This window comes from Schistocerca americana, chromosome X (genome assembly GCF_021461395.2).
Source record: "Schistocerca americana isolate TAMUIC-IGC-003095 chromosome X, iqSchAmer2.1, whole genome shotgun sequence".
NCBI lineage: Eukaryota > Metazoa > Arthropoda > Insecta > Orthoptera > Acrididae > Schistocerca > Schistocerca americana.
The window spans coordinates 809,918,334-809,943,848 of record NC_060130.1 but is presented as its reverse complement, the minus strand read 5'-3'; the positions used below and the strand labels follow the sequence as shown (position 1 = coordinate 809,943,848).

Here is a 25,515-nt window from a genome sequence, read left to right as displayed (position 1 = left end):
ACAATGTAAATTCAGTCACATAAATACTCGCTAATGACAAGCTCATCATTTGCTGGAAGTTAAAATAAAGGCTAGCATCAACACAGGTTATCACTTTTAAATTACACGTAAATTCACCAAGTGGCATAGCGAATGTGAGGAAAGCATCCTGAATAAAAGACATTGTTTTTGTGAATTTTATAATTTTTCTGGCGAATTGAATGTTCAGTCTCTAATCGAGCACCTGAAAATGGCTTGCAGGTGCCCAGTCAAAATATCGTGGGATGAATAAAAGTTTGGACATTGTTTTTATTAAAATATTGTTTTGTAAAATGATGGCACAAGATGAAGAGAATACGGAGGAAAGTTAAGGAAAATTTCTTCATTATTGTGTTTTATTCTGTGGTGAAATTAATTAAAAGAATCTACTTTGCTTCTTCCTTTTGGCATAATGCAGTGACAAGAATTGTCATTTCAGCTGATGTATGCTGTAAGAATAAACTGAACTGACGACAAACAGCTCTTATTAGTATCAGGCCCTTGCACAGCAACACCAAAACCTGGACATGAATCTCCCTTACCACTACCACCACCATCACCACCACCACTACTACTGTAGCCATGTTGTTGTTGTTGTTGTTGTTGTTGTTGTTGTTGTTGTGGTCTTCAGTCCAGAGACTAGTTTGATGCAACTCTCCATGCTACTCTACCCTGTGCAAGCTTATTCATCTCCCAGTACATACTGCAACCTACATCCTTCTGAATCTGCTTAGTGTATTCATCTCTTGGTCTCCCTCTAAGATTTTTACCCTCTACGCTGCCCTCCAATACTAAATTGGTGATCCCTTGATGCCTCAGAACATGTACCACTAACCGATCCACCACTAGAATCTATTTTACCACATTCTTTCAAAAGTGAATCACACAGCTTGCTTACATCCATCTGGAGAAATGAAATTCGGGCTGTCCTCACAAGAAACTCTGTAGAAGTGGCTTACTCGCTAAAACATCGGTGAAGATGTTCCATTCTTCTTCTTTAAAGAAGTCTGATTTTACAAGAAGTGGTATTGCTGTACCACAGCCAACCTTTTCAAAACACTTTAGTCCTGTCTATTAAGTCACAATGATTGAAACAGGAACAAACCTGTGTAGCCAAAAAAATTTGATCCATTAATAACACCTTTCTACATCTGCATCTGCTTACACACTCCCCAAGCCATTGTGTGGTGCATTGTGGGGGGGGGGGGGGGCATGTATTACTACCAGTCATTTCCTTTCCTGTTACACTTGAAAATAGCGTGAGGGGAAAAATGAGTGACTGAAAGCCTCTGTACGAACCATAATTTCTTGCATCTTATCTTCGTGGTCCTTACACAAAATACGTTGGTGGCAGTAGAATCGGCCTCATATATCTGTTCCTTAAATTTCTGCAATAGTGTCTTGTTGAAAGAGCATTGTCTGCCCCCCAGGGATTTCCATTTCAATTTGTGAAGCATCTCCACAATACTTGCATGCTGATGGAACCTACCAGTAACAAATATAGAACCATGCATCTGAATTGCTGTGAACTCTTCCATTAATATGACCTGGGTGCCTATTCTGAATCTTTCCACCATTGTGCCGATAGTTTCGGTACTCAAGAGCACCAAACGGTCTAGTACTCAAAATAGAGCCCGTGCATTATTCAGTATGCATTTCGGAAGAGATACCGTTCAGGTCTAGAAAACCGAAGCACTGTTGGTGGTTCGCGCCGCACAAGCCAATCAAACGCAAGCGGCTGCAGATCCGCGCATACGCACTGCAGTGCGCACAGCGCCACAAACACAAAGCGGCTAGCAAATGACACAGGTGCGCTATTCTTCTAAGTGCCAAAAATTGCGTTTTTGTTGCCATAATGCATGACACCGCATTCCATCGAGCTGACGTGCCCGCCTTCAATGCTCTTGCCTCCTCCTTAACAGGATCAGGCGCACTATATCCATTTCCATGATTCTCAGCTGAAGTGCATAGAAATTTTTACAGTTTCCCTGACTGCATATTTCCGTGCATGCATAATAACGATAGCGTATTTGACTGTATTCTGCAGTTTGTTGTAAATGCCGCATTATGACATCTTCTCATTCACATTGACATTGTGTCTTGGATTTTATGTTTCGGAAAATGAGTTAGGAATAGTGTTTAGTACCACATTGTACTAATACATCTATAAAAACACCCAAAACATTGATTCTGAGAGTTTCAAAGAATACGAAGATAAACAAAATGTGGTTATAACTCACTCCTACAGATCCAAATGATTAAATAGCCCACTTCCCTGTATGATATGTCAACGGTTTGGATCTTAAAAACAAAATTGAAAAAACGCATTTTCGAGAGCTCTTGCAGTTCGTCGAAGTTTATAACATGCATCTCGTGAATGAAAATGTTTCGTATTTGGTGCTACAGTCTAAAAATATAACGGGAGAGATCCTTCATCTCTGTCTACTGTTGCTGAGGATTCAGTCGCAGATAAATACTTGTGACAAGCAAGATTATGAAGATGACTGCTGCTAGTTACATTCCCAGTAATGTAAGTTGTGCTCTTAGATCCCCGTCTAACTGCATACTTGTAAATCACTACATATTCGGAAAAAATGGTGAATTATTTCTGTCAAGAAAAAATACGAAGCTCACTGTCTGTTTCACTCACAGCAATTTCATATTTCGTTTTTTCAACGCACAGAAATCACAAAATCATTACTGAGGAAGTGCGCTATTACACATGAGTAATAACGAATATTGCAGAAAAATCTTAACTTACACAAATAACAATGTCTCAGAATGTGTTGGATACATGAAGAGGAAAAAATATCTTTTTTCACCCATCTGTACGCGAACCTGTGTCCTTTCGTATTGCATTCTCACACGCTAACCACTTAGCCACGCAAAACAAGGAGAACATACTGCTCAATTCTTGTACTGTGTAGACTGTAGAGGAATGTAGGCTGACTTTGTTGCCAAACGGTGCTGCGTAAGTCATAAATGCGTGATAGTCTGGAAGGTTTCCAATATTAGGCTTCACATAATTGCTTTCCAATGTTACTTGAAAGTTGTAAACACGTTTCTATAATTGATAACTAAACCATTTGTGGGAAACAGTACACAAAGTCACTAGTAATGTCAGTTCATACTCATGTAATATACGTAAGCAGAGCCGATGTCTTGATATTTAATAATATTTAAACTCCTATTTGCATAAAAGTAACACGCATTTTGAGAGAATATTGACCAAAAACGTTTATGTAACCATATTTCTAATAAAGAAAAATAGTGTATTATGATCTCACTTTCCAACTGGATGCCTCCTCTGGTGATTCTTTACTAACACGATCACTAAATCCAAAGCTAAAACCACTAAATATGTTTAAAATAACAAATTATAGGTGTACATAAACCACAGCTCACCGATCAACAGGGCTACACCGAAATCCAAAACCTCTCGTTACAATTGTCGTAAAATCGGTGGGAGGACCATTCGGTAACAGGTCTCAGAAGCTTACTGAATCGGATATTTTGACAAAGAACCCAAAATGACATCACTACCGAGACTAACTTACTACACCGATCGATATGAATGATACAGAGTAGGGCCCCTGGTGGGGATCTGAAACATTCAAACAGTACTTGAGAATGGGTCACACTACTGTTCTCTATGCCGTCTCCTTTATGGAGGAGCTACATTTTCCCAGAATTCTCGTAATAAAATGAAGTCCAACATTAATACACCCCCCCCCCCCCCCCCCCCCTGTGGGTCCGGGGGGGTTAGAATAGACCAGAGGTATTCTTGCCTGTCATAAGAGGCAACTAAAAGGAGTCTCTCACATTTCGGCCTTTATGTGATGGTCCCTTGTAGGGTTTAACCTCCATTTTTAAAAAATTTTCTGAAGAGCAATCCAATTGGGAAAGGGTGCCTTACATGGTGCATAGTGTCCATCATGCGCTGAGACCTCTCGCATCCTTCGCCGACATGGATCTGCACTTCCGCTCATGCTCCAGCTGTTGGGTGAGGTCACCCTCCTGGGTGCATTTTCCTTCATCCTCTGTGCAGTTTTGCTTTCTGCGCTGTCGATGATAAGACTTCTTAGCTCGTTTGTGCCTCATACGCAGCACGGTAGCCAGTCCGTTGTGGTGGGGCCGCCATGTACCCTGTTGGTTGTAGCCCCCTGACCACACAGGGATCACTCTGCTGATGCCTGCACTGTTAACTCCCCATGTATGCCAAGGAGCGGTGGCCTCTGCTGCGACTGGGTGGCGCTCGTGGAGAAGGCCCCTGGTCGGAGTGGGTGGCATCAGGGCAGATGACAAGCCATGAAGCGTAGTATTTCATCTCTTGCTTGTTGTCAAACACCAGCAGTGTCTAAGCAATGAAGGTCTAACTTCAATGCTAAGAAATATGACCCCAAATCGTTGTCCCCCCGGCCACACCTTGTGAGGAATACCAGGCTAAGGATGGCAGCGAAGCTTATTCACCCTGGTACCTCGTATGTACAAGAGTTGTATTGTCAATGAAACCTCACTTTTTTGTGGAGCCTATAAGAGGACAAGTTTGGGGAGGTGGGAGGGCTTGTCCAAAATGAAGTCAGGGTCACTCTTGATCAAAACAGCATCCTCTGCCCAGTCTCGGGCGCTACTCGCCTGTGACAAGCTGGGGGATGTTTGTTTCCATCACGCCCCGTAAGAGCTTAAATATGGTCCAGGGCATCATATTTGACAGGGACCTTCTTCTGCAGTCTGATGATGAGCTGGACGCCAACTTCGAGCGGCAAGGTGTCTACTTCGTCCGGTGCATCCACTGGGGGCTGAGGGATAATCAGGTTGCCACCGGTGCCTTCATCTTGGCCTCCAAGGGTGACACATTACTGCTGTGACGCAAAGTCTTCCCTGATATGGTGCTTTAAGTGCTGGAAGTTCGGCCATATGTCTTCCCACTGTACTTCCAGCATCACCAGTCGGGATTGTGGATGTCCTTCACATCCCAATACTCCCTGTGCTCCACCTCCCATCTGTGTCAACTGCAGAGAGCACCATTTGCCTTGCTCGCCAGACTGCAGGATTCTCCAGAAAGAAAGAAAAATAATGGGATACAAGACCCTGGACCGACTGACCCACACTGAGGCTAAGAGAAGATATGAGGGGCTACATCCTGTGCATATGACGTCAACCTACAACAACAGTCCTACCATCTTTTGTTCCACCGCGTGCAGTTGGCTCTCAGAGCTGTCAGACTCCACCTTCCCCCCTTGATGGGGGGGGGGGGGGGGGGTGGCAATTCCCTCCCTGTTCCCTGTTGCTCCTGCACAACCTACTTCATAAGCAACCGCCTCCTCTCCCCCCTCCCCCCAACCATCGGGGACATCAGTCCCCACTTCTCAGCCAGAAAAGGGTAGGTCGTCTTCAGTTCCGCTAGCCAGGAAGGGATCCTGTGGAACACTCCCATCCCAGGTTCCTACCCCTGGTAAAGCTGACACCCACCAGTGTGTGAAGCAACCTTAGGTAGCTGATTGTAGGGCCTCAGTACTTCTCAATCACTGAGACTGAATCAGTGAAGCCTTCCTAGCTGGACAAACCTAAGGAAAAGTGAGAGAAACCTAAAAAGAAAAAGAGCCCCAAGGACCAAGGCACTGTGGTGGCAACCACACCACCACTACCTACAAGTTCTGTGTCTGAGGATGAGGTGGAGATTCTGACATCTGCTGATCTGCTGAGGACCTACATCTCGCTGGGCCCTCAGACACAGTGGATGTGAATTGCGCAGGTACTCATCTGGTGGCAGCAGGTGACCCTGAGGTGTAGTCTGCCTCATTGAGTGTTTCATACCTTGCCAGTCTCAGGATCACATAATCCTCCAGTGGAATTGCGGCAGTTTTTTCCACCACCTGGCTGAGCTATGGCAACTGTTATGCTTTACACCTGCTTTCTGCTGTGCCCTCCTGGAAACCTGGTTCCTGGCAATGCGGCCCCTGTCCTCCGCAACTATAAGGGATATTACAGGAACCGTAGCGACTATAATAGTGTGTCAGGTGGAGTTTGTGTCTATAGTGAACTATGTATGTAGTGAACCTGTGCCCCCCCTTCAAACCGCTCTTGAAGCTGTGGCTGTCAGAATAGGGACGATGCAGAAAATAACTGTCTGCAATGTATATCTTCCTCCAGATGGTGCAATACACCTGAATATATTGGCTGCACTGATGGATCAACTCCCTAAACCTTTCCTACTTTTCGGAGATTTTAACGCCCATAACCCCTTGTGGGGTGGTGCCATGCTTACTGGCCAAGGTAGGGAGGTCGAAAATTTACTGTCGCAACTTGACTTCTGTCTCTTAAATACAGATGCCCCCACACATTTCAGTGTAGCACATGGCACATATTCAGCCATTGATCTCTTAGCTTGTAGTCCTGGCCTTCTTGCATCTATCCACTGAAGGGAACATGAGAACCTGTGGGGTAGTGGCCATTTTCCCATCTTCCTGTCACTGCCTCGACGCCTGGCCCAGGGATGCCTGCCCAGTTGGGCATTAACAAGGCAGACTGAAACTTTAATCTCTGCTGTCACTGATGAATCTCCCCCACATGGTAACATTGATGTGATGGTTGAGCAGGCAACTACAACAATCTTTTCTGTGGGAGAAAAGGTGATGCCTCACTCTTTGGGTTCCCACCCCGCGAAAGGCAGTCCCTTGGTCATTGCCGGAAGTCGCTGAAGCAATGAAGGAGCATCGGCGAGCTCTACAGTGGCATTAGTGGCACCCTTCCCTGGAGCACCTCATAGCCTTTAAACGGCTCCATGCCCGTGTTCGCCAATTTATCGAACAACGGAAGCAGGAGTGTTGGGAGAGACATGTCTTGACCTTTGGGGGCCCATACGTCACCTCCCAAGTCTGGACAAAGTACCAGACCCCAACAGGCGTTCCTGGTGTTAACATAAGTGGCGTATTACCTACCGATGCTATCGCAATTGCTGAGCACTTTGCTCGAGCCTCTGTGTTGGAGAATCACCCCCCCTCCCCCGGCCTTTCACACTCTCAAATGGCAACTGGAAGGGAAAGTCCTCTCATTCACTACATGCCACAGTGAATCCTATACTGCCCCATTTACAGAGTGGGAGCTCATCTGTGCCCTTGCACATTGCTCCGACACAGCTGTTGGGCCAAATCGGATCCACAATCAGATGATTAAACATCTCTCATCTGACTACAAGCGACGTCTCCTCGTCACCTTCAATCGGACCTGGTGTGATAGCATCTTTCCTTCGCAATGGTGAGAGAGCACCATCATTCTGGTGCTCAGACCTGGTCAAAACCCGCTTGATGTGGATAGCTATCGACCAATCAGCCTGACTAACATTCTTTGCTAGCTGATGGAACATACGGTGTGTCGGCGGTTGGGTTGGGTCCTGGACTCGCGTGGCCTACTGGCTCCATGTCAGGGCGGCTTCCACCTGGGTCACTCTACCACTGATAATCTTGTGTCCCTCGAGTCCGCTATACGAACAGACTTTCCCAGATGACAACACCTGGTTGCTGTCTTTTCGATTTACGAAAAGCGTATGACACAACCTGGCGACATCATATCCTTGCCACATTATACAAGTGGGGTCTCTGAAGCCTGCTCCCGATTTTTATCCAAAATTTCCTGTCGCTTCGTACTTTCTGTGTCCAAGTTGATGCCTCCCATATCCAGGAGAATGGGGTCCCACAGGGCTCTGTATTGAGTGTATCTCTATTTTTAGTGGCCATTAATGGTCTAGCAGCAGCTGTAGGGCCGTCCGTCTCATATTCTCTGTATGCGGACGACTTCTTCATTTTGTACTGCTCCACCAGTACTGGTGTTGCTCAACAACACCTACAGGGAGCCGTTCACAAGGCGCAGTTATGGGCTCTAGCCCACGGCTTCCAGTTTTCAGCTGCAAGTCATGTGCCGAGCATTTCTGTCGGTGTTGCACTGTTCAGCCAGAACCAGAACTTTACCTTAATGACGATCCACTCACTGTAGTGGAGACATAGCTGTTCTTAGGACTGGTTTTCGACACCTTATTGACTTGGCTACCTCACCTTCGCCAGCTTAAGCGGAAGTGCTGGCAGCACTTCAGTGCCCTCTGCTGCCTGAGCAACACCAACTGGGGTGCAGATAGCTCTACACTGCTGCAGCTCTACAGAGCCATTGTTCAATTCCACCTTGACTATGGGAGTGTGGTTTATGGCTCAGTGGTGCCCTCAGAGTTGCATTTACTCCACCCAGTGTGCCACTGTGGCGTTCGCCTAGCGACGGGAGCTTTTAGAATGAGTCCGGTGACCAGTTTCCTGGTGGAGGCCGGAGTCCCTCCATTGAAGGTTAGGCGTGCACGACTGCTCGCCAGTTACGTTGCACACATTTGCAGTTCTCCTGCACATCTGAATTACCATCACCTTTTCTCAACCAAGGCAGTTAATCTCTCGCATCGGCAGTTCACGTCCAGTCCCTTCTGTCTGAACTGGAGTCCTTCCTGTTACCACCTATCCTCAAGGTCCATTCACGTACACCTCCATGGTGTACACCTAGGCTGCAGATTCTTCTGGGCCTTTTGCACGGCCCTAAGGACTCTGTTAACCCTGCGGCTCTCTATCACTTCCTCTCTAGTACTAGGGCCATGAAGTGATTTACACCAATGGCTCGATGGCTGATGGTCACGTAGGCTTCGTGTATGTTCATGGAGGACATATTGAACAGCATTCCTCGCCAGATGGCTGCTGTGTTTTCACTGCAGAGCTGGCAGCCATATCTTGGTGCTCTTGACCACATCCGCTGATGCCCAGGCAAGTCATTTCTCCTGTGTACCGACTCCTTGAGCAGCTTACAAGCTGTCGGCCAGTGTTACCCTCACCATCCTTTGGTAACGTCCATTCAAGATTCCATCTGTGGCCTCAAATGGTCCTGTCATTCAGTAGGGTTTGTATGGAGCCCAGGACACGTCGGAATCCCAGGCAACGAACCTGCCGACAGGCTGGCCGAACAGGCTACGTGGAAACCGATTCAGGAGTTGAGCATCTCCGAAACTGACCTGCGTTCTGCCTTACGCTGCAGCATTTTTTGGCTTTGGGAGACAGAATGGCATAACACTATGCAAAACAAACTGTGTGTCATTAAGGAGACTACATATGTGTGGAAGTCTTCTATGTGGTCCGCTCGCAGGGAATCAGTTGTCCTCTGCTGACTCCAAATTGGCCATATGTGGCTAAGACATTGTTACCTCCTCCATCGCAAGGACGCATCTTGGCATCGCTGTGTCTCACAAATTATGGTCGTCCATCTCTTGCTGGACTGCCCACTTTCTGCCGCTCTGTGACGGACTTTTAACTTTTCCAGCACCCTACCTTCATTGTATGCCTCAACAGCAGCTTTAGTTTTACGTTTTACAGGTGAGGATGGGTTTTATCCTTTGATCTAAGTTTTAGCACATGTCCTCTGTCCCTCTGTGTTCTCCACCCTAGTACTTTTAGGGTGGAGGTTTTAATGTGTTGCAGAGTGGCTGTCTTCTCCTTTTTCTTCTCATGATCAGCCAACCATGGTAATCTGCTGTCTTGTTTTGATCTCTTCATTTTTTCTTGTGTCTCTCTATGGTTTTCTTGTCCAAGTTTGTCCATTTTAGTGTTTGTAGCCCTTCTGTCATTTTTCTGGTTATCTCCTTTCTTCCAGTTGTGTTTTGTATCTCTCAATTATTTTATTCCCACCCTTGTGGAATTTTTTTAATTGGAACGAGGAACCGATGACCTAACAGTTTGGTCCCTCGCCCCCCTCTTTTAAACCAAATCAAGCAACCAACCAAGTCCAACATTCACATTTACTACTACTAACCTCTATGTGTCATTCAATTTCATATCGTTTTTTCAACCTTATGCCTAGACATTTAATTGATGTGACTGTTTTGAGCAGGACCCTACTAATGCTGTATTTGATTATTACATGTTTGTTTTTCCTACTCATCTGCATTAACTACCTTTTTTATATTTGGAGCAAGCTGCCATTTATCACACCAACTAGATATTCTAACAATGGAAACTCCAGGTAGGAATATCAGCAATGATGTAGGAAAAGATAGATTGCTACTTACCATAAAGAAGACACATTAAGTTGCAGACAGGCACAATTAAGACACTTGCATAAAGACTTCAGCCATAGCCTTCATCAATGAGAGAGAAACACAAGCGAGCAGAGAGAGAAACACAAGCGAGTGCGTGCGCGCCCACACACACACACACACACACACACACACACACACACACAAAAAACTGCCAACACTACCCACTCCGGTTATGTGTATATGTGGTGTGCTTGCTAGTGTGTGTGAGATCGGTGTGTGTTTCTCTTTTGCCGATGATGGCTGTTGCCGAAAGCTTTATGTAAGTGTGTTTTAATTGTGCCTGTCTGCAACTTAGTGTCTTCGTTATGATAAGTAGCAATTTATTTTTTACTACTACTAGAAATTCTGTATTGACAAGGAGAGGTCCCCAGTTGTGGGATCGACTTACTGTGAACATCTATACCAGTGGTCCCCAACCTTTCTTAGACCATTACCCCTGAGTGCTAGCACCCCCGCCCTCCCCTCGCTATCTGTTGCCGCCCCCCCCCCCCTCCCCACATTATCACCAACTTCAGCACCTAACTAAACTGTAGAATGAAAGACTTTTCTTGAACACTTATTTTCAAAACGACGAAATATGAATGCTGCCTAGCACACGCACACGTGTGGGTTCATTGGAATGAATGATGGAGGAATTCGTGGTGCATGACAAGTGCTACCCACGACTTCTCAGATAAGAAAGTTAACTATCCACTGCGAGGGGAGACACTTGCAAGAAAACTTACTTCCCCTGCATGTATCCTCTCCATTGTGGCACTTTCTTGGCCTGCACACTGCAACCCCATTTAAAAGCAAACTAGTTCAGATGTGTGCACTGTATTTACTGTTTGTGAATCACTTGATTGCTGGTCACCTTACTGCTAAACTGGCACAAATTGGATGACTTTGGGCTGTTAATGCTGTTTCTAATCCATCTAACAATAATCTTAATAATACTGTGTACAGCCTTATGTTGTTACTGCTATGTTGTGCTGTCAATTAATTTGTTTATCTGTTTTAAGTGAGTAATGAAGCAATTTTGGATGACTGTAGGTACTACCTATAATTTGGAGAAGACATTTTCTTGAGATATTTAGCATTTGCCACATATATGTCTCGCTTTTATCATCAGCATTGTACAGGGCAAAGCACGACGTGTGTAGTGGGTGGTCTATATGAGGAACGTGTAACCTCCACCGGATTAATGCTACTAATAAAGGAAAAAGTAATTATTGGTAACTTACATAATCAGTGTTAGTCTTACAAAATTTTGGTAATAGTAGTGATCTTTTGAAAGTACTTTCATGACTTAAACAGAATGAAAACTTTTAGTTTTCACCCCTCAAAGAATTTCATTTTACCTGTCAGAGGTCTTTACCCCGAGGTTGGGAATAACTGTTCTATACGGTGGTGCAGGTTAAGATTCGCAGTATCACATCCTTCAGCCATTCACTATGCTGTGACGTTGTTTGCGAGTAATCAATGAAAAAAAATTTAGGAAATCGTGTGATGCTCTACAGCTTTTAAAATAATAAAGCTAATCATACTGTTGCAGTAGTGTAACAGTTATTGTGCGATCTTCACGTGGAGATGGTTGTGGGTTAGTATCTCATCAGGTGCATTGAAACATTCTATGTTTAAATATTTATGTAAATTACTTTGATTTTGATTTTTATTCAGTTAACTGATTTAAATTTATTTTATTTCTATTCCTTTGTCACCTCATTTTAATCGGTGCATTAACTGTTTCAGTTGCTGTATAATTTCTTCCTATTATTGTTTTTGTGCTTGTGAATTTAATTATTATTATTTATCTATCATAACATTTAAACATTTGAAAATGCCGATTTATTGCTTAAAAACTAAAAGATAGTAATGAGGATAATGGGCAAGGGGTACTACATTAATAGTGTGTGGATAAGTTGAGAGTTCGGGTCTGATAGGAGGCTTGCTGGGTATTCCGTGCAATTGCGATGGCCACTGTGTCTGAATAGCTTAATGGTCAGAGCATCTGCCTAGTAAGCAGGAGACTCAGTTTCAAATCCCAGTCTGGCACAAATTTTCAACTTTCCGCATTGATTTCAATAAGTACTTGCTCACAGCCAAAGTCTGTAATTGCATTGTGCCTTAATCTATTCACATTAACTGTGCAGTGTTGTTGAAAATGTATTTTTCATCAGAAGATGCACAGGTCTCTGGATGACAATCGTCATATAAACGTCTGAAACGTAAATTCTTATTGCACTGTGCACAAAGTAACGGAGAGAAAGATGTAAATGAAGGACAGAATTGTAAGTAAAATAATATTGCAGCAAAATGGAAAATAAAAATAATGAATGCAATAACGTGGATGAGAATGTGATGATAAAACAGAAAAAAATTATATCGAAATCTATAAATGACAAATAAATACGCATGCACAAAAATTCCAAAATGGAGAAAAAATAATGGGAAGGAAAATGAGCAATTCAGACAGTTAATACGCTGCTTAAAATGACATGACAAAGGAATAGAAATAAAAAGTTGCATTTAAACCAGTTAATTCACTAAAAATAATAACAAGTCATTTCAATAAAGTTTAAAAGAAAAAAATTTGAAGTACTTAATGAAATTAGAGCCCACAACCTCTACTGTGTGAGGACCACACGATAACCATTACTTACAGCAACAGTTTGATTAATGCTGCTGTTTCAAAGCTCTCTAGGATTTTTTTTTAAATTGCTCACAAACCAGTGCCCTCCATGGTGAATGGCTGCAGGGTGTGATAACTTGAACCTTAACCTACAGCACTGTACAAATAGTTTCAAAAAGTCGATCCCACTGTTGTGGACCTCTCCTTGTAAGTTATCTTTTATACTCCTACAGTCACTCAATGGTGACATCTTCCCATTCAGCACAGTGTCATCAGCAAATAGCCCTGAGTTGCTGCTCACCTTGTTTGTCAGATCATTATATGTAGAGAGAAAAAGAGCAGTCCAACCATCGCACTCGTGACGGTACCCCTCTGTCTGATGAAGACTCGCTGTCAAGGACAACATACTGTGTTCTATTACTTAAAAAGTCTTCAAATTACTTGCATATCTGGGAACCTAAACCATATGCTTGGACTTTCACCAACAGTCTGTAGGGGGCATCATGCCAAATGCTTTCCAGAAGTCTAGGAATATGCAATCTCCTTTGGCTCTTCATCTATGGTTTACAAGGTATCGTGAAAAAAAGGGCATGCTGAGTTTCACATGAGCCTTGCTTTTCAAAACAATGCTGATTTGTAGACAGAAGCCTTTCCGTCTCAAGGAAATTTGTTATATTCAAACTCAAAATGAGTTAAAGATTTCTGCAGCTAACCAATGTTAAGGGCCAGCCGGTGTGGCCAAGAGGTTCTAGGCCCTTCAGTCTGGAACCGCGCAACCGCTACGGTCACAGGTTCGAATCCTGCCTCGGGCATGGATGTCTGTGATGTCCTTAGTTTAGTTAGGTTTAAGTAGTTCTAAGTTCCAGGGGACTGATAACCTCAGATGTTAAGTCCCATAGTGCTCAGAGCCATTTGAACCATTTTGAACCAATGTTAAGGGTATTGGTCTATAATTATGTTGGTCTGTTCTTTTACCTTTCTTTTTTTCCAGTTGCATGGGACTTTGCGTGCTGCGTGAGAGATTTACAATGAATGAAAGTCAAGTAAGGGGCCTTTGCCACAAAGTAAACGAGTTGGGATTTCATCTGGACCAGAATTGGGGTGACTAGTACAAATGTCTGATAATTAATTTCTTTGCCTAGGCCTGCTACTTGTGTTCAGATAACTTCATAGTAGAGTTCAATTTCAACCTGAATAAACACAATATTTTGGCATAACTCCAGTTTCAACTCCAGCTGTCCTTCTTTGCATCAAAAAATTTTTGTCCACAGCAGTTAACACTCCCCCTCCTATGGCATCTAATCTGCCTTTTCAGTATATGTTCCATGCCTTGCTAGATATTTCAGAGTTTTCTACTTCAGGTTTCAGGCAGTTCTCAGTTCCAAGTATAATTTGAGCGAGATAACATTCCTGAAGGGCAGTAAGTTCAGGAACTTTATTAAAATTTTGACAGTAAAACGTCAAAGAATTTGTAATAATCGAAGTGTCTCTACTTTGTCTGTGATCTGATTTTTACTCTGAGTATCAACTGGTGAGCATTTATCATAGGATCTCAGATTACTGCCTAGCCTAAATAACCCCCGTGTGCACTCCACAGGTACGTTACTAGTTAAGTAGCTGCTTATTTTTTGCAGTGCACCTGTGACCTATCAGGAGTCCTACACCTCTCCACTCCATAATGCAGATCTAGAAATCTGCATCTGTCACTATCACAGAATCAATGGAGCCTCTGGTTGAAACCCCCCCACTCGGTAAGAGGGGCCAGTGGTCTTCACCAGTTGCACCACCCACCCGTAGGGGCTGAGGATGCCCTCGGAGACCAAGTAACTTGAAACATTGGTGCCGACTCAATCAGCAATTTGGAGATTACTGCAACCTCCATCATAGATAGCCACAGGGAGGGCTGCCTCAACACCTCGGATGAGGCCCTATGGTGAAGACACATAGTGCACATTGGAATTCTTTCTTGCCCGGATCGTTAGTTCCCTTAGCAGCTCCATAACATATCGAAGATTGGAGCTCCCAATAACTAGTAAACACCCCCCCCCTCCCCCCCCCCCCCACCCCATATGTGCCTACTCAGACACTGCCGAATGAGCAGCCACCTGCCCACTCACGGGGTGTGTGGGCCAGCCTCAATGGTCAGCCTCCGTATTAATTCTCCCCCTCGATTGGCACGATAGTGTAACAACCCCCCACTCGTCCTGCAGTGAACACGGATCCCCCACATCTGGTATGCTGGAAGGTGCCTGACAACAAAGCCTGTGCACGAAGCAAGCAACTCGTGAGGTGTCCCATGCAGCATGCCAGTTTCTCCACTGTTGCCCAACACCAAGGCAGCACTTGTAGATAATGGACTGTGTCCATAAGCATCTTCAGTTGTGCATGAACTCTTCCTGCATCTGTCCAAAGCACGAGCACACACTCTCCGTCCTGTTACTACTAACTTGAGAACTAAGCAATGAAAACAGAGAAGACGCTAAATACCTGAATCATTTCCTCTCTAGGGACGAAGTTTACCTCTGTATACCACCCACGATTTTGTTTTGCTTCACAAATTGAATTATCTCCAAGTTGAGAGGTGCAGCTGACAAGGAGAGTTAGCTGGAAAATCATACACTTGCAGAAAGAAAAAAAGGAGAGAAGTAAAAGTCATAACACAAAAAAGGGTTGTGTGACATCAACGAAAGTTATTACTGGGAGATGGTACCTACTAAAATTTTGCACCAGTTGCATGAGTGTGGTGCTAGTAGTGCCATTGTGTGGGTGCAAATCAGGTTTGCTTTAGATACATGCTGTAATGGTCACAAGTACTACCTGTGAGACTGGACATGGTGAGTCAACAAAGCCTTTAAAGCAAAAAGATGCCACTAACACCACCACACTGAGTTTATACATAGTCATGTAATAGGGCTAAGAGAAGCTGGATGTTCCTTCTGCAATATCTCAGAAAGACTTGGCAGGAATGTAGCCACAGTACATTATTGCTGGCAGCAGTGTTCATGGTGATGAAAGCTGGTTGTGCTTCAGTGCTAGTGATAGCCATGTGTTGGTTAGGAGGAGGCAACTTGTGGACGTGCAACCAACCTGTCCGGATGCTAGACGTAGTGGACCTACACCTGGAGTTATGTCTGGTGTGTGATTTCCTATGACAGCTAGAGTGCTCTCATGGTTATCTCGTGCAACGTGCCTGCAAATTTGTATATCAGTCTGGTGATTTGATGTGTTCTGCTGCCACTCATGAACAGCATTGCAGGGGGTGTTTTTCAGCAGTATAACAGTCACCCACATACCGCTGTTGTAACTCAGTGTATTCTACAGAACGTTGACATGTTGCATTGGGCTGCTTGATCACCAAATCTGTCTCCAGTCGAGCACATGTAAGACATCATTGGATGATAACTCCAGCATCATCTACAAACAGCATTAACCGTCCCTGTACTGACCAAGTGCAATGGGCATTGAGCTCCATCCCACAAACTGACATTCAGCACCCATACAGTACAATGCATGCACATTTGCATGCTTGCATTCAACATTCTGGTAGTTACACCAGTTATTAATGTATCAGCATTTCACATTTGCAGTGGCTTATCTTGTGCTTATGTTAACCTGTGATTTTGCAATGTTAATCAGTTAACTACATTACCCAGAAAAGTGTATTGTCAAAATCTCATTACTCTTTTTTTTTTTCCCCATCAGTGTATTAACATTTCTGAGAAGTAAGGCTTCCTGTAGATGGAGCAGTATAATTGTGGAATAGTTCTGTAAATTTTGTTTACTCTTTTTGTGCTCTTCACTTACTTTCTCACTAACAAGAGTAAGTATCTGAGGGAACTAAATCGTAAAAGATTTTTATGGTTGTTTGTGGAATTGTATAAGACCTGTATTCAGAAAAACCTTTAAATTCGCTATATCACAGTCTTAAGAGATACTGGAACTTCACCAGCAATTACACACTTGCTATGATAAATCGTACTTCTTTGCAGTGTCTGAGAGTTTAACATTAAGTTTGTCTTAAATAAAAGGTGGTGGTGGTGGTGGTGGTGGTGGTGGTGGTGGTGGTGATTATTTCATTGTTGACATGAAAAAGCTTGCTACTGCCAGTGATGATTTTTGTTTAATTTCACTTTAGCTATGTAGTGCGAGTGATGCATTCTAGGAAATTAACTCAAGTTTTTGAGAATGCTTTTATTACCTTATGGCACATTAAATGTCATGTTACTGTGTGAGCTGCTCCATGTTTCTGGAAACTTTGCTATGATGTAAACATGCAAAAATTTTATCAGCTCTAATCCTTATTACCCTGCAAATACTGGAAAATGTGACAGAATAAAATGAGAAGTTTCAATAGCCATAAATTTTTGCTTGTTTGTACAACAGCGAAGTTTCCAGATAAGTTTCATGGTTCACAAACGGCAAGAATTTAATTAGTAGCACAATGTAATGGACAACACACTTAAAAATGTGCATTATCTATTGAAACACATTGTTTGCAAGATATATTAAATAAACATTGAAAGTGCCAGTAGCAAAAGAAAACCACTGTTTATAATTTTAGCTTCAAAATCTATAAAATAAATAAAATATCTTGTGTGCATCTCAAGGAAACTTCTGTGATGTCAGATCACATAACCTGTGTCACAGAGTGCATTTTGATCAGAAATTATTACTTAATTCCACACATTCTGGTAGTTTATCACAAACTTTGTCTTTTTGTATTTAGAAGTTGTGTACATTTGGTCACCAAATGAGCTACAAGTGTAAACATTTATCACCCTGATTATTATGCACCTATTTGATGTGGTATTGTCTTCATACAGACATTTGCTAAATGTGTGAGTTCACTAGAATGTAGTATGGCATTATTGACCCAAAAACCTACTTATCCACCTAAAGGATCAGTTACAAAAATAAAAACACTACTGTGACCTATTTGAAAATGGAGTGGGTAGGTGGGTTGTGGATAGAACTCTCTCATGTTAGAAATGTTGTCAGAATTTTTAATTGTCAGATTTCTTTACTGAAAAGTGAACTTTCTGTGAAGTTTGGAGTTTCATTACAAACAAATTTCATGTATAAAACTACCTGGCAGATTAAAACTGTGTGCCCGACCGAGACTCGAACTCGAACCCGAGTTCGAGTCTCGGTTGGGCGCACAGTTTTAATCTGCCAGGAAGTTTCATATCAGCGCACACTCCACTGCAGAGTGAAAATCTCATTCTAAATTTCATGTATGTTGTTCTTATGTAAATGCAATGTGGCCTATGGAAATATTTGGTGAATGTGGAATTACTTAAAGCTGGATTCTTTACTACTATTTGCGCACACACAGTAAAACCTTATAAATATTATTCTTTTTCCATCCTTATGTGAAGAAAGATTTATTCATTTTCATGGTTATTCATGGAATATGTATGACTCTATACATTGAATATTTAATAATCTGGAGAAATTGTGTGCAGTAGTGAAGACGGACCTATTTTTAATTCCAAAAGAAATTTGAACCCATTCAATTTCTTTGATAAGATTATCTTCTTCTGTTTTTGATGCCTTTGTACTTGTGGCTTTTGTTTCTTACAAAATTACATTACAGGTGTTCATATAGGTTAATAATGTAAACACTGTGTTACTGTTTAAAATATTACAGGGACCAATTAAAGATGTAACAGAAGGTGATGCAAAATACCTTGCGCCTGAATTGTTACTTAATAACTGTCCTGTAACAAAGGCCGCCGACATATTCAGCTTAGGAATATGTTTCCTCGAGTTGTCATGCAATATATTGCTACCATCACAAGGCGACTTATGGCATGAGCTCAGAGAAGGCATATTTCCTGTCGAAGAAGCTAAACGTTAGTACTCAGAATTTTAAATCTCTAATTTAAGTTCTCCTGTAGTGTCTCGGATTCATTTTTAATGTTACTCGTGTACATTTTGTCCAAAAGTTGTGTGTATATTGTTGTGTATTTCAATTAGAAACATACAAAGCGTGTACATTTTTAATTTTTTCCCACAGATTTGACTGCTGAATTCTATTGCCTAATAAAATCAATGATGCATCCAAATTTCAAAGAGCGTCCTAGTGTGAATGATATTTTGCATGCACCCAGCCTGAGGAAGTTGTACGAGATGAAGACACCACGTCCAACAGTGAGTGCAGTAAGTGGCTTCCTTTCACATGCTATGGTTGCTTTCAGCAAATTCTCTCTTACCCCTCTGCTTTGACCACAGTCATACATAACCTATTTTATGCTGTAAAACAGTCCTGTTATTTATTTTATAGCTGTAAAACTATAATTATTTTCAACAAGATTACAATTCCAGGCGTGTGACCCCATCATTATATTATATAGACAAATATTTTGAACACAGTTGCAAATCGCCTTCATTAGAGTGATATATTCACTCAGTACTAACGAAATACACAACTCTGATGAAGTTGCTAGCTACAGTGACAAAATACGAGTTTACATAACAAGGAAAGTTTTGTTGGAGAGGATACTGGTTATAAAAACGTATTCTCACGTATATAGATATTTTACTATGAAAATTTAGAAGTCGGTATTAACTTTCACTGTGGAAAAGACTTACAAATGCAATCCCATACTCACCCCATCTTTCTTACTCTTCCCCAGAACCTTGCCAAACTCCTTTGAGGAAATGGGACATAGCTATTGCTTTACTTTCTTCTTCTAACATCTTCTCTCCCCCCACTCTGTCCCCCAAGTTCAACCCCCCTCCCACGTTACCCCTCCACGTGCCACCCACCACGTCTCCCCCCCCCCCCATGCCACCCACCACGACCCCCCCCCCCCCCCACGTTTCACCCCCGCACACGTTTCACGCCCCCCCACACGTTTCCCGCCCCCCCCCCTCCCCACACGTTTCCCGCCCCCCCCCCCCTCCCCACACGTTTCCCGCCCCCCCCCCCCTCCCCACACGTTTCCCGCCCCCCCCCTCCCCACACGTTTCCCGCCCCCCCCCCCTCCCCACACGTTTCCCGCCCCCCCCCCTCCCCACACGTTTCCCGCCCCCCCCTCCCCACACGTTTCCCGCCCCCCCTCCCCACACGTTTCCCGCCCCCCCCTCCCCACACGTTTCCCGCCCCCCCCCCCCCACCCCACACGTTTCCCGCCCCCCCCTCCCCACACGTTTCCCGCCCCCCCCCTCCCCACACGTTTCTCGCCCCCCCCTCCCCACACGTTTCCCGCCCCCCCCCCTCCCCACACGTTTCCCGCCCCCCCCTCCCCACACGTTTCCCGCCCCCCCCTCCCCACACGTTTCCCGCCGCCCCCCCTCCCCACACGTTTCCCGCCGCCCCCCCTCCCCACACGTTTCCCGCCGCCCCCCCTCCCCACACGTTTCCCGCCGCCCCCCCTCCCCACACGTTTCCCGCCCCCCCCCTCCCCACACGTTTCCCGCCCCCCCCCTCCCCACACGTTTCCCGCCCCCCCCTCCCCACACGTTTCCCGCCCCCCCCCCCCTCCCCACACGTTTCCCGCCCCCCCCCTCCCCACACGTTTCCCGCCCCCCCCTCCCCACACGTTTCCCGCCCCCCCCCCCTCCCCACACGTTTCCCGCCCCCCCCCCCTCCCCACACGTTTCCCGCCCCCGCCCCCCCCCCTCCCCACACGTTTCCCGCCCCCGCCCCCCCCCTCCCCACACGTTTCCCGCCCCCCCCCCTCCCCACACGTTTCCCGCCCCCCCCCTCCCCACACGTTTCCCGCCCCCCCCCCTCCCCACACGTTTCCCGCTCCCCCCTCCCCCCCACACGTTTCCCGCTCCCCCCTCCCCCCCACACGTTTCCCGCTTCCCCCCTCCCCCCCACACGTTTCCCGCTTCCCCCCTCCCCCCCACACGTTTCCCGCTTCCCCCCTCCCCCCCACACGTTTCCCGCTTCCCCCCTCCCCCCCACACGTTTCCCGCTTCCCCCCTCCCCCCCACACGTTTCCCGCTTCCCCCCTCCCCCCCACACGTTTCCCGCTTCCCCCCTCCCCCCCACACGTTTCCCGCTTCCCCCCTCCCCCCCACACGTTTCCCGCTTCCCCCCTCCCCCCCACACGTTTCCCGCTTCCCCCCTCCCCCCCACACGTTTCCCGCTTCCCCCCTCCCCCCCACACGTTTCCCGCTTCCCCCCTCCCCCCCACACGTTTCCCGCTTCCCCCCTCCCCCCCACACGTTTCCCGCTCCCCCCTCCCCCCCCCCCCCCACACGTTTCCCGCTCCCCCCTCCCCCCCCCCCCACACGTTTCCCGCTCCCCCCTCCCACACGTTTCCCGCTCCCCCCTCCCACACGTTTCCCGCTCCCCCCCCCCACACGTTTCCCGCTCCCCCCTCCCCCCACAAGTTTACCGCTCCCCCCTCCCCCCCCCACACGTTTCCTGCCACGACTTCCATTATAAAACCATCCTGAAATGGGTGTCTACTTGGAAAGTTGTGTATTGGAAATTGCTAGGAAACAGGGAAAACAGAAAGGTTGGGGTGGAAGGCATGGTTATGATCATAATGAAAATGAAGTGGAGGCTGGCGGGACAGCTCCGCAAGAGGATGATAAATTGACCTAGGAAGATATTTGTTGAACTTGGAGGTAAGAAAAGACGTGGACTATGACCTAATGAAAATTATGAGTAGATGACACTAGAATATTACCTGCCAAAATTGAAGTTACATCATCCTCATTGTTCACAGAGAGTGTTCAACTTCACATGTTGGAAAAGGTTAATATATTAGTAAACTGCAGGAGCATCCAAGGAAAGGTCCCAGAATTACTATTGCTTATTGAATGTTATACTGTCCAAATAGTATTAGGAACACAAAGTACGTTGAAACTATGAGTGAGTAGCAACAAACTCATAAGTTCAGATTGGAATATTTATTGTAAGGATAGATTGTCAGTGGTGGCAGCATATTTATTGCTGTAAAGAACTCGATAATATGTAGCGAGGTTATCACATATTGTGAATGTGAAATAATATGGGTGAAACTAAGCATCAAAGGTTGGTCAAAAATGGTAATTGGATGCTTCTATATATGGCCTGGGTCAGGAGCTGTAGTGGTGAGCTCTTCAGAAAGAACTTCCAGAGTATCATTAATAATTGCAGTTGAGAAGGGGGTAGGGTGGGGGAGAGTCTTGCTATCAAAACTGGTGCCAGAGACAGGGGTTCAAGGGATATGGTTCTGAATGTCTTGTCTGAAAATTATTTTGAGCATATAGAGAACCAACTTGTGAAGGTGACGTCTTGGACCTCATAACTACAGACAGACCTGAACTTATCAAATCAGTTGACATAGAGGAAGCTATTGGTGATATTAATGCTGTGATAATAACTATGACTATAGGTTTTACAAGGAATGTTAAGAAAGGTAGGAAAATATTTTTGCTTAGCAAGTGTGACAGAATAAAAATTGAAAAGTGTCTGAGTAGTCAGTATCAGATATTCTCTAATGAGTATGAAGTGGAGCACAAGTGGAAAAAGTTCAAAAGCACCACTCAGCTTGTCATAGTTAGGTGTGTTCTGAGCAGTGGGGAAAGACCCACTGTGGTTTAATAGCTGTGTTAGAAAATGCTACATAAACAAAGAGAGCTTCATCACAGATTCAAGAGAAGCCAAAACCTTACTGATAAACAAAAGCTAAATGAAGTGAAAATGAGCATTTGGAGAGCAATGTGAGAAGCATTCAGTGACTTTGAAAGTTCAGTTTGAAGATAAAATTTTGTCAACAGATCTGAGTAAAAGCCCTACGAGGTTTTCGTCTTCTGTAAAATCATGAAGTGGTTTGAAACCCACTCAATGACCATACTGGCTCCGATCCAGAAGATAACAGAGAGAAAGCCAAACTACTGAATTTGCTCTTCCTAAATTGTTTCACTGCGGAAGATCATAATGCAGTTCTTCCTTCCAATCATCTTACAAACATTGAAATGGCAGATGCTGAAATAACAGATTGTGGAATAGAAAACTAACTTCGATCACTTAGTAGTGGAAAGGCATCAGGACTGGATGCAATACTTATTGGATACTACAAAGGTTATCAAGAGAACTTGCTCCCCTTTTAGCTGTTGAAGAAACCTTTATCCAGTGGTGAGTACCAATGTGGTGATGACAGTGACACTGACACTGAATATATTTATGTATTTGCAGAAGGCAAAATTGTTAGTGCTGCTGATACAAGCACTTACAGTTCTAACCTTAGTTTTTGAAACTTATTTTTTCCTTCTTCAGGGAGGGAAGATGGATTAGTTGGAAAGTTAAAGTAGGTAACTCAGTGTTTCCATTGTAAAACCTGCCCCAAGCTAGGGATGGGAACAACAAAGCAGTTAAAACCAATATCAATGTTTTAGTTCTGAATAACAGGTGTTTTTCAGCATTTCTTTGTTTTTTATTAATAACTGTGGAAAAAACCAGCATAGCAATTTGCCATAGTGGCAGTGCTAAGATTTTTAATTTTAAAATACTTTTTTTAGAATTGTAGTCGAAGCCTGACAGAGGAACAAAAATTAAATGAAGCCAAAATTAGGAGAATTTTGTATAAATCATTCAACCAATTCAAAAGTAAAATTCTGTCTACCGACTTGTCAGGAAATCCTAAGAAGTTTGTCTTATGTTAAATTAGTAAATGGATAGAAACTCTCTGTGAGCTGTGACCATAGTGATAGTGGAACAGAGGCTGTCACAGAAAAGGGCGAAATACTAAATGCCTTTTTCCAAAACTGTCTCACAGTGGAAGATCACACTGTAGTGCCTCTTAAATGGCTCATATCAAAATAAGTGACCATGGGAGAAAAAAAAAAAAACTGAAATCACTCAACAGAGGGAAGGACAATGGACCTGACAAAATACCGGTACAGTTCTACATAGAGTATGCAAAAGAATTTTCCCCTCTTCTTGAAGCAGTGTATTGTACGTAGGTCTTTGGAGGAGGAAAGTGTTCCTGTTGATTAAAAAATAGCACAGGTCATTGGGGTTTCAAGAAGGGTCAATGAACAAACCCATAACTATTGCCCTACATCTCTAATGTTGCTCAGTTGTAAAATTTTGGAAGCTGTTTTATGCTCATGTATTATGACATTTCTGGAGGCTGAAAATCTCCACTGTAGGAGCCAACATGTGTTCCCAAAAACAACAGTCTTGTAAAAGCCAGCTCTGCCTGTCAGCCCATGAAACCCAGAAATGAGTAGACAGGTGCCCAAGCTTGTGCTGTGTTCCTTTGATAGTTCCACACTCCCGCCTAGTGCACAAACTATGTGCATACGACATATGGGACCAGCTGTGTGATTGGACTGAAGAGTCTCTAGCAAGCAGGACACAGCCTGTCATTCTGAACAGAGAGAAGTCTTCAGACACAAAAGTAGCTCCAGATGTGCCACAGTAGAGGGTAATAACAGTGGGTAATGACAGTGGCATGTAAAGTGCCCTCCCCCACACACCGTTGGGTGGCTTGCGGAGTATAAATGTAGATGTAAAATAGGACCATTACTTTTCACAGTTCATATAACTGACGTAGTAGGTAATGTCAGAAGTTCCATGAGGCTTTTCGATGATGCTGCTAGTGTATACAGAGAAATTGCAATTGTACCAAATTGTTGCAAAATGTAGGAAGTCCTGCAGAGGATCGATGTTTGTTGCAGGTAATCGCAATTGACAGTGGTACACAAAATACTGTCTACCACATACTGCAAAGTTACTTATAGTGTATAGATATAGATGTTATATTTGCTTGTCAATAAACAAATGTAGCATACTTTGAATAAAGTTCCAAGAGCATCGCTGTACTCGCATGTGGGAGGACAATGGTTCAAACCCACAGCCGGCAATCCTGATATAGGTTTTCTGTGATTTCCCTAAATCACTTTAGGCAAATGCCTTACGGTTTCTTTGAAAGGCCATGGCCCCTTTCCTTCCCCATCCTTTACTTATCCGAGCTTGGGCTCTGCCTCTAATGACCTTGTCAATGGGATGTTAAACACGAATCTCCTCCTCCTACTCCTATTCCTACTCCTACTCCTACTCCTACTCAGAGCGTACATTCCTAGCAGAGTCAACAAATACATTGTTTCCTCCTCTGTATATTTTGCAAAAAGACCATGAAGATAAAATTAGAGAGATTCGAGCCAACATGATGGCTTACAGGGAATCATTCATCCCGCGGATTATTTGCATCTGGAACAGGAAAGAGGGGAAGGGACAGTGGTACACAAAATACTGTCCGCGACATACTGCAAAGTTACTTATAGTGTGTGTGTGTCTATATATATATATATATATATATATATATATATATATATATATATATATATATATATATATATATATATATATATATATATATATATATATATATATTTGTTTGTAAAGTCTCCATTGCTTTGAAATATTAGATTATTATAGAAATTGGGAAGAAAAATCAACTCTATTTTAATGATGACGCCTACAGTTTCAAATTAGCGATAAACACATGACATAAGAATTGGTACAAACACTCCAGAGAAAATGTTGTACATATGATAAAAATATACAGACTGAAGCAACGAATGAAAATATGTACCGAGGTCGGAATTTGAACCCAGATGCTCACTATGCAGTTGTGCTAAACACACCACCACCCTTGCTCATTGGTTTTGCATAGTTGCTCTAACTGCTCTGGCACACTTCCCTCATCAACCCAAATTCCATTCATGCCTCAGTCCTCTTGATGTTTCTCCTAAACTCGCATAGCATTGCAGAGGCTCTTCAACTGTACTGTAATAGCCCCTCAGCATCGAATGA

At 44.0% G+C, this 25,515-nt stretch overlaps 1 protein-coding gene across 7 annotated transcripts in view; it reads left to right on the top strand.

The window, feature by feature from the left end:
• LOC124555723 (membrane-associated tyrosine- and threonine-specific cdc2-inhibitory kinase) overlaps positions 1-25,515 on the top strand; it is a 177,025-nt gene that overhangs the window by 87,992 nt on the left and 63,518 nt on the right. For 4 of the 7 annotated variants that reach the window (XM_047129739.1, XM_047129740.1, XM_047129737.1 and 1 more), the window contains 2 exons: positions 18,397-18,601; positions 18,766-18,908. In XM_047129739.1, coding sequence (XP_046985695.1) covers positions 18,397-18,601; positions 18,766-18,908 — 348 coding nt within the window. The remainder of the gene's footprint in view (positions 1-18,396; positions 18,602-18,765; positions 18,909-25,515) is intronic. The other 3 variants (XM_047129741.1, XM_047129738.1, XM_047129736.1) reach the window with 1 other exon arrangement.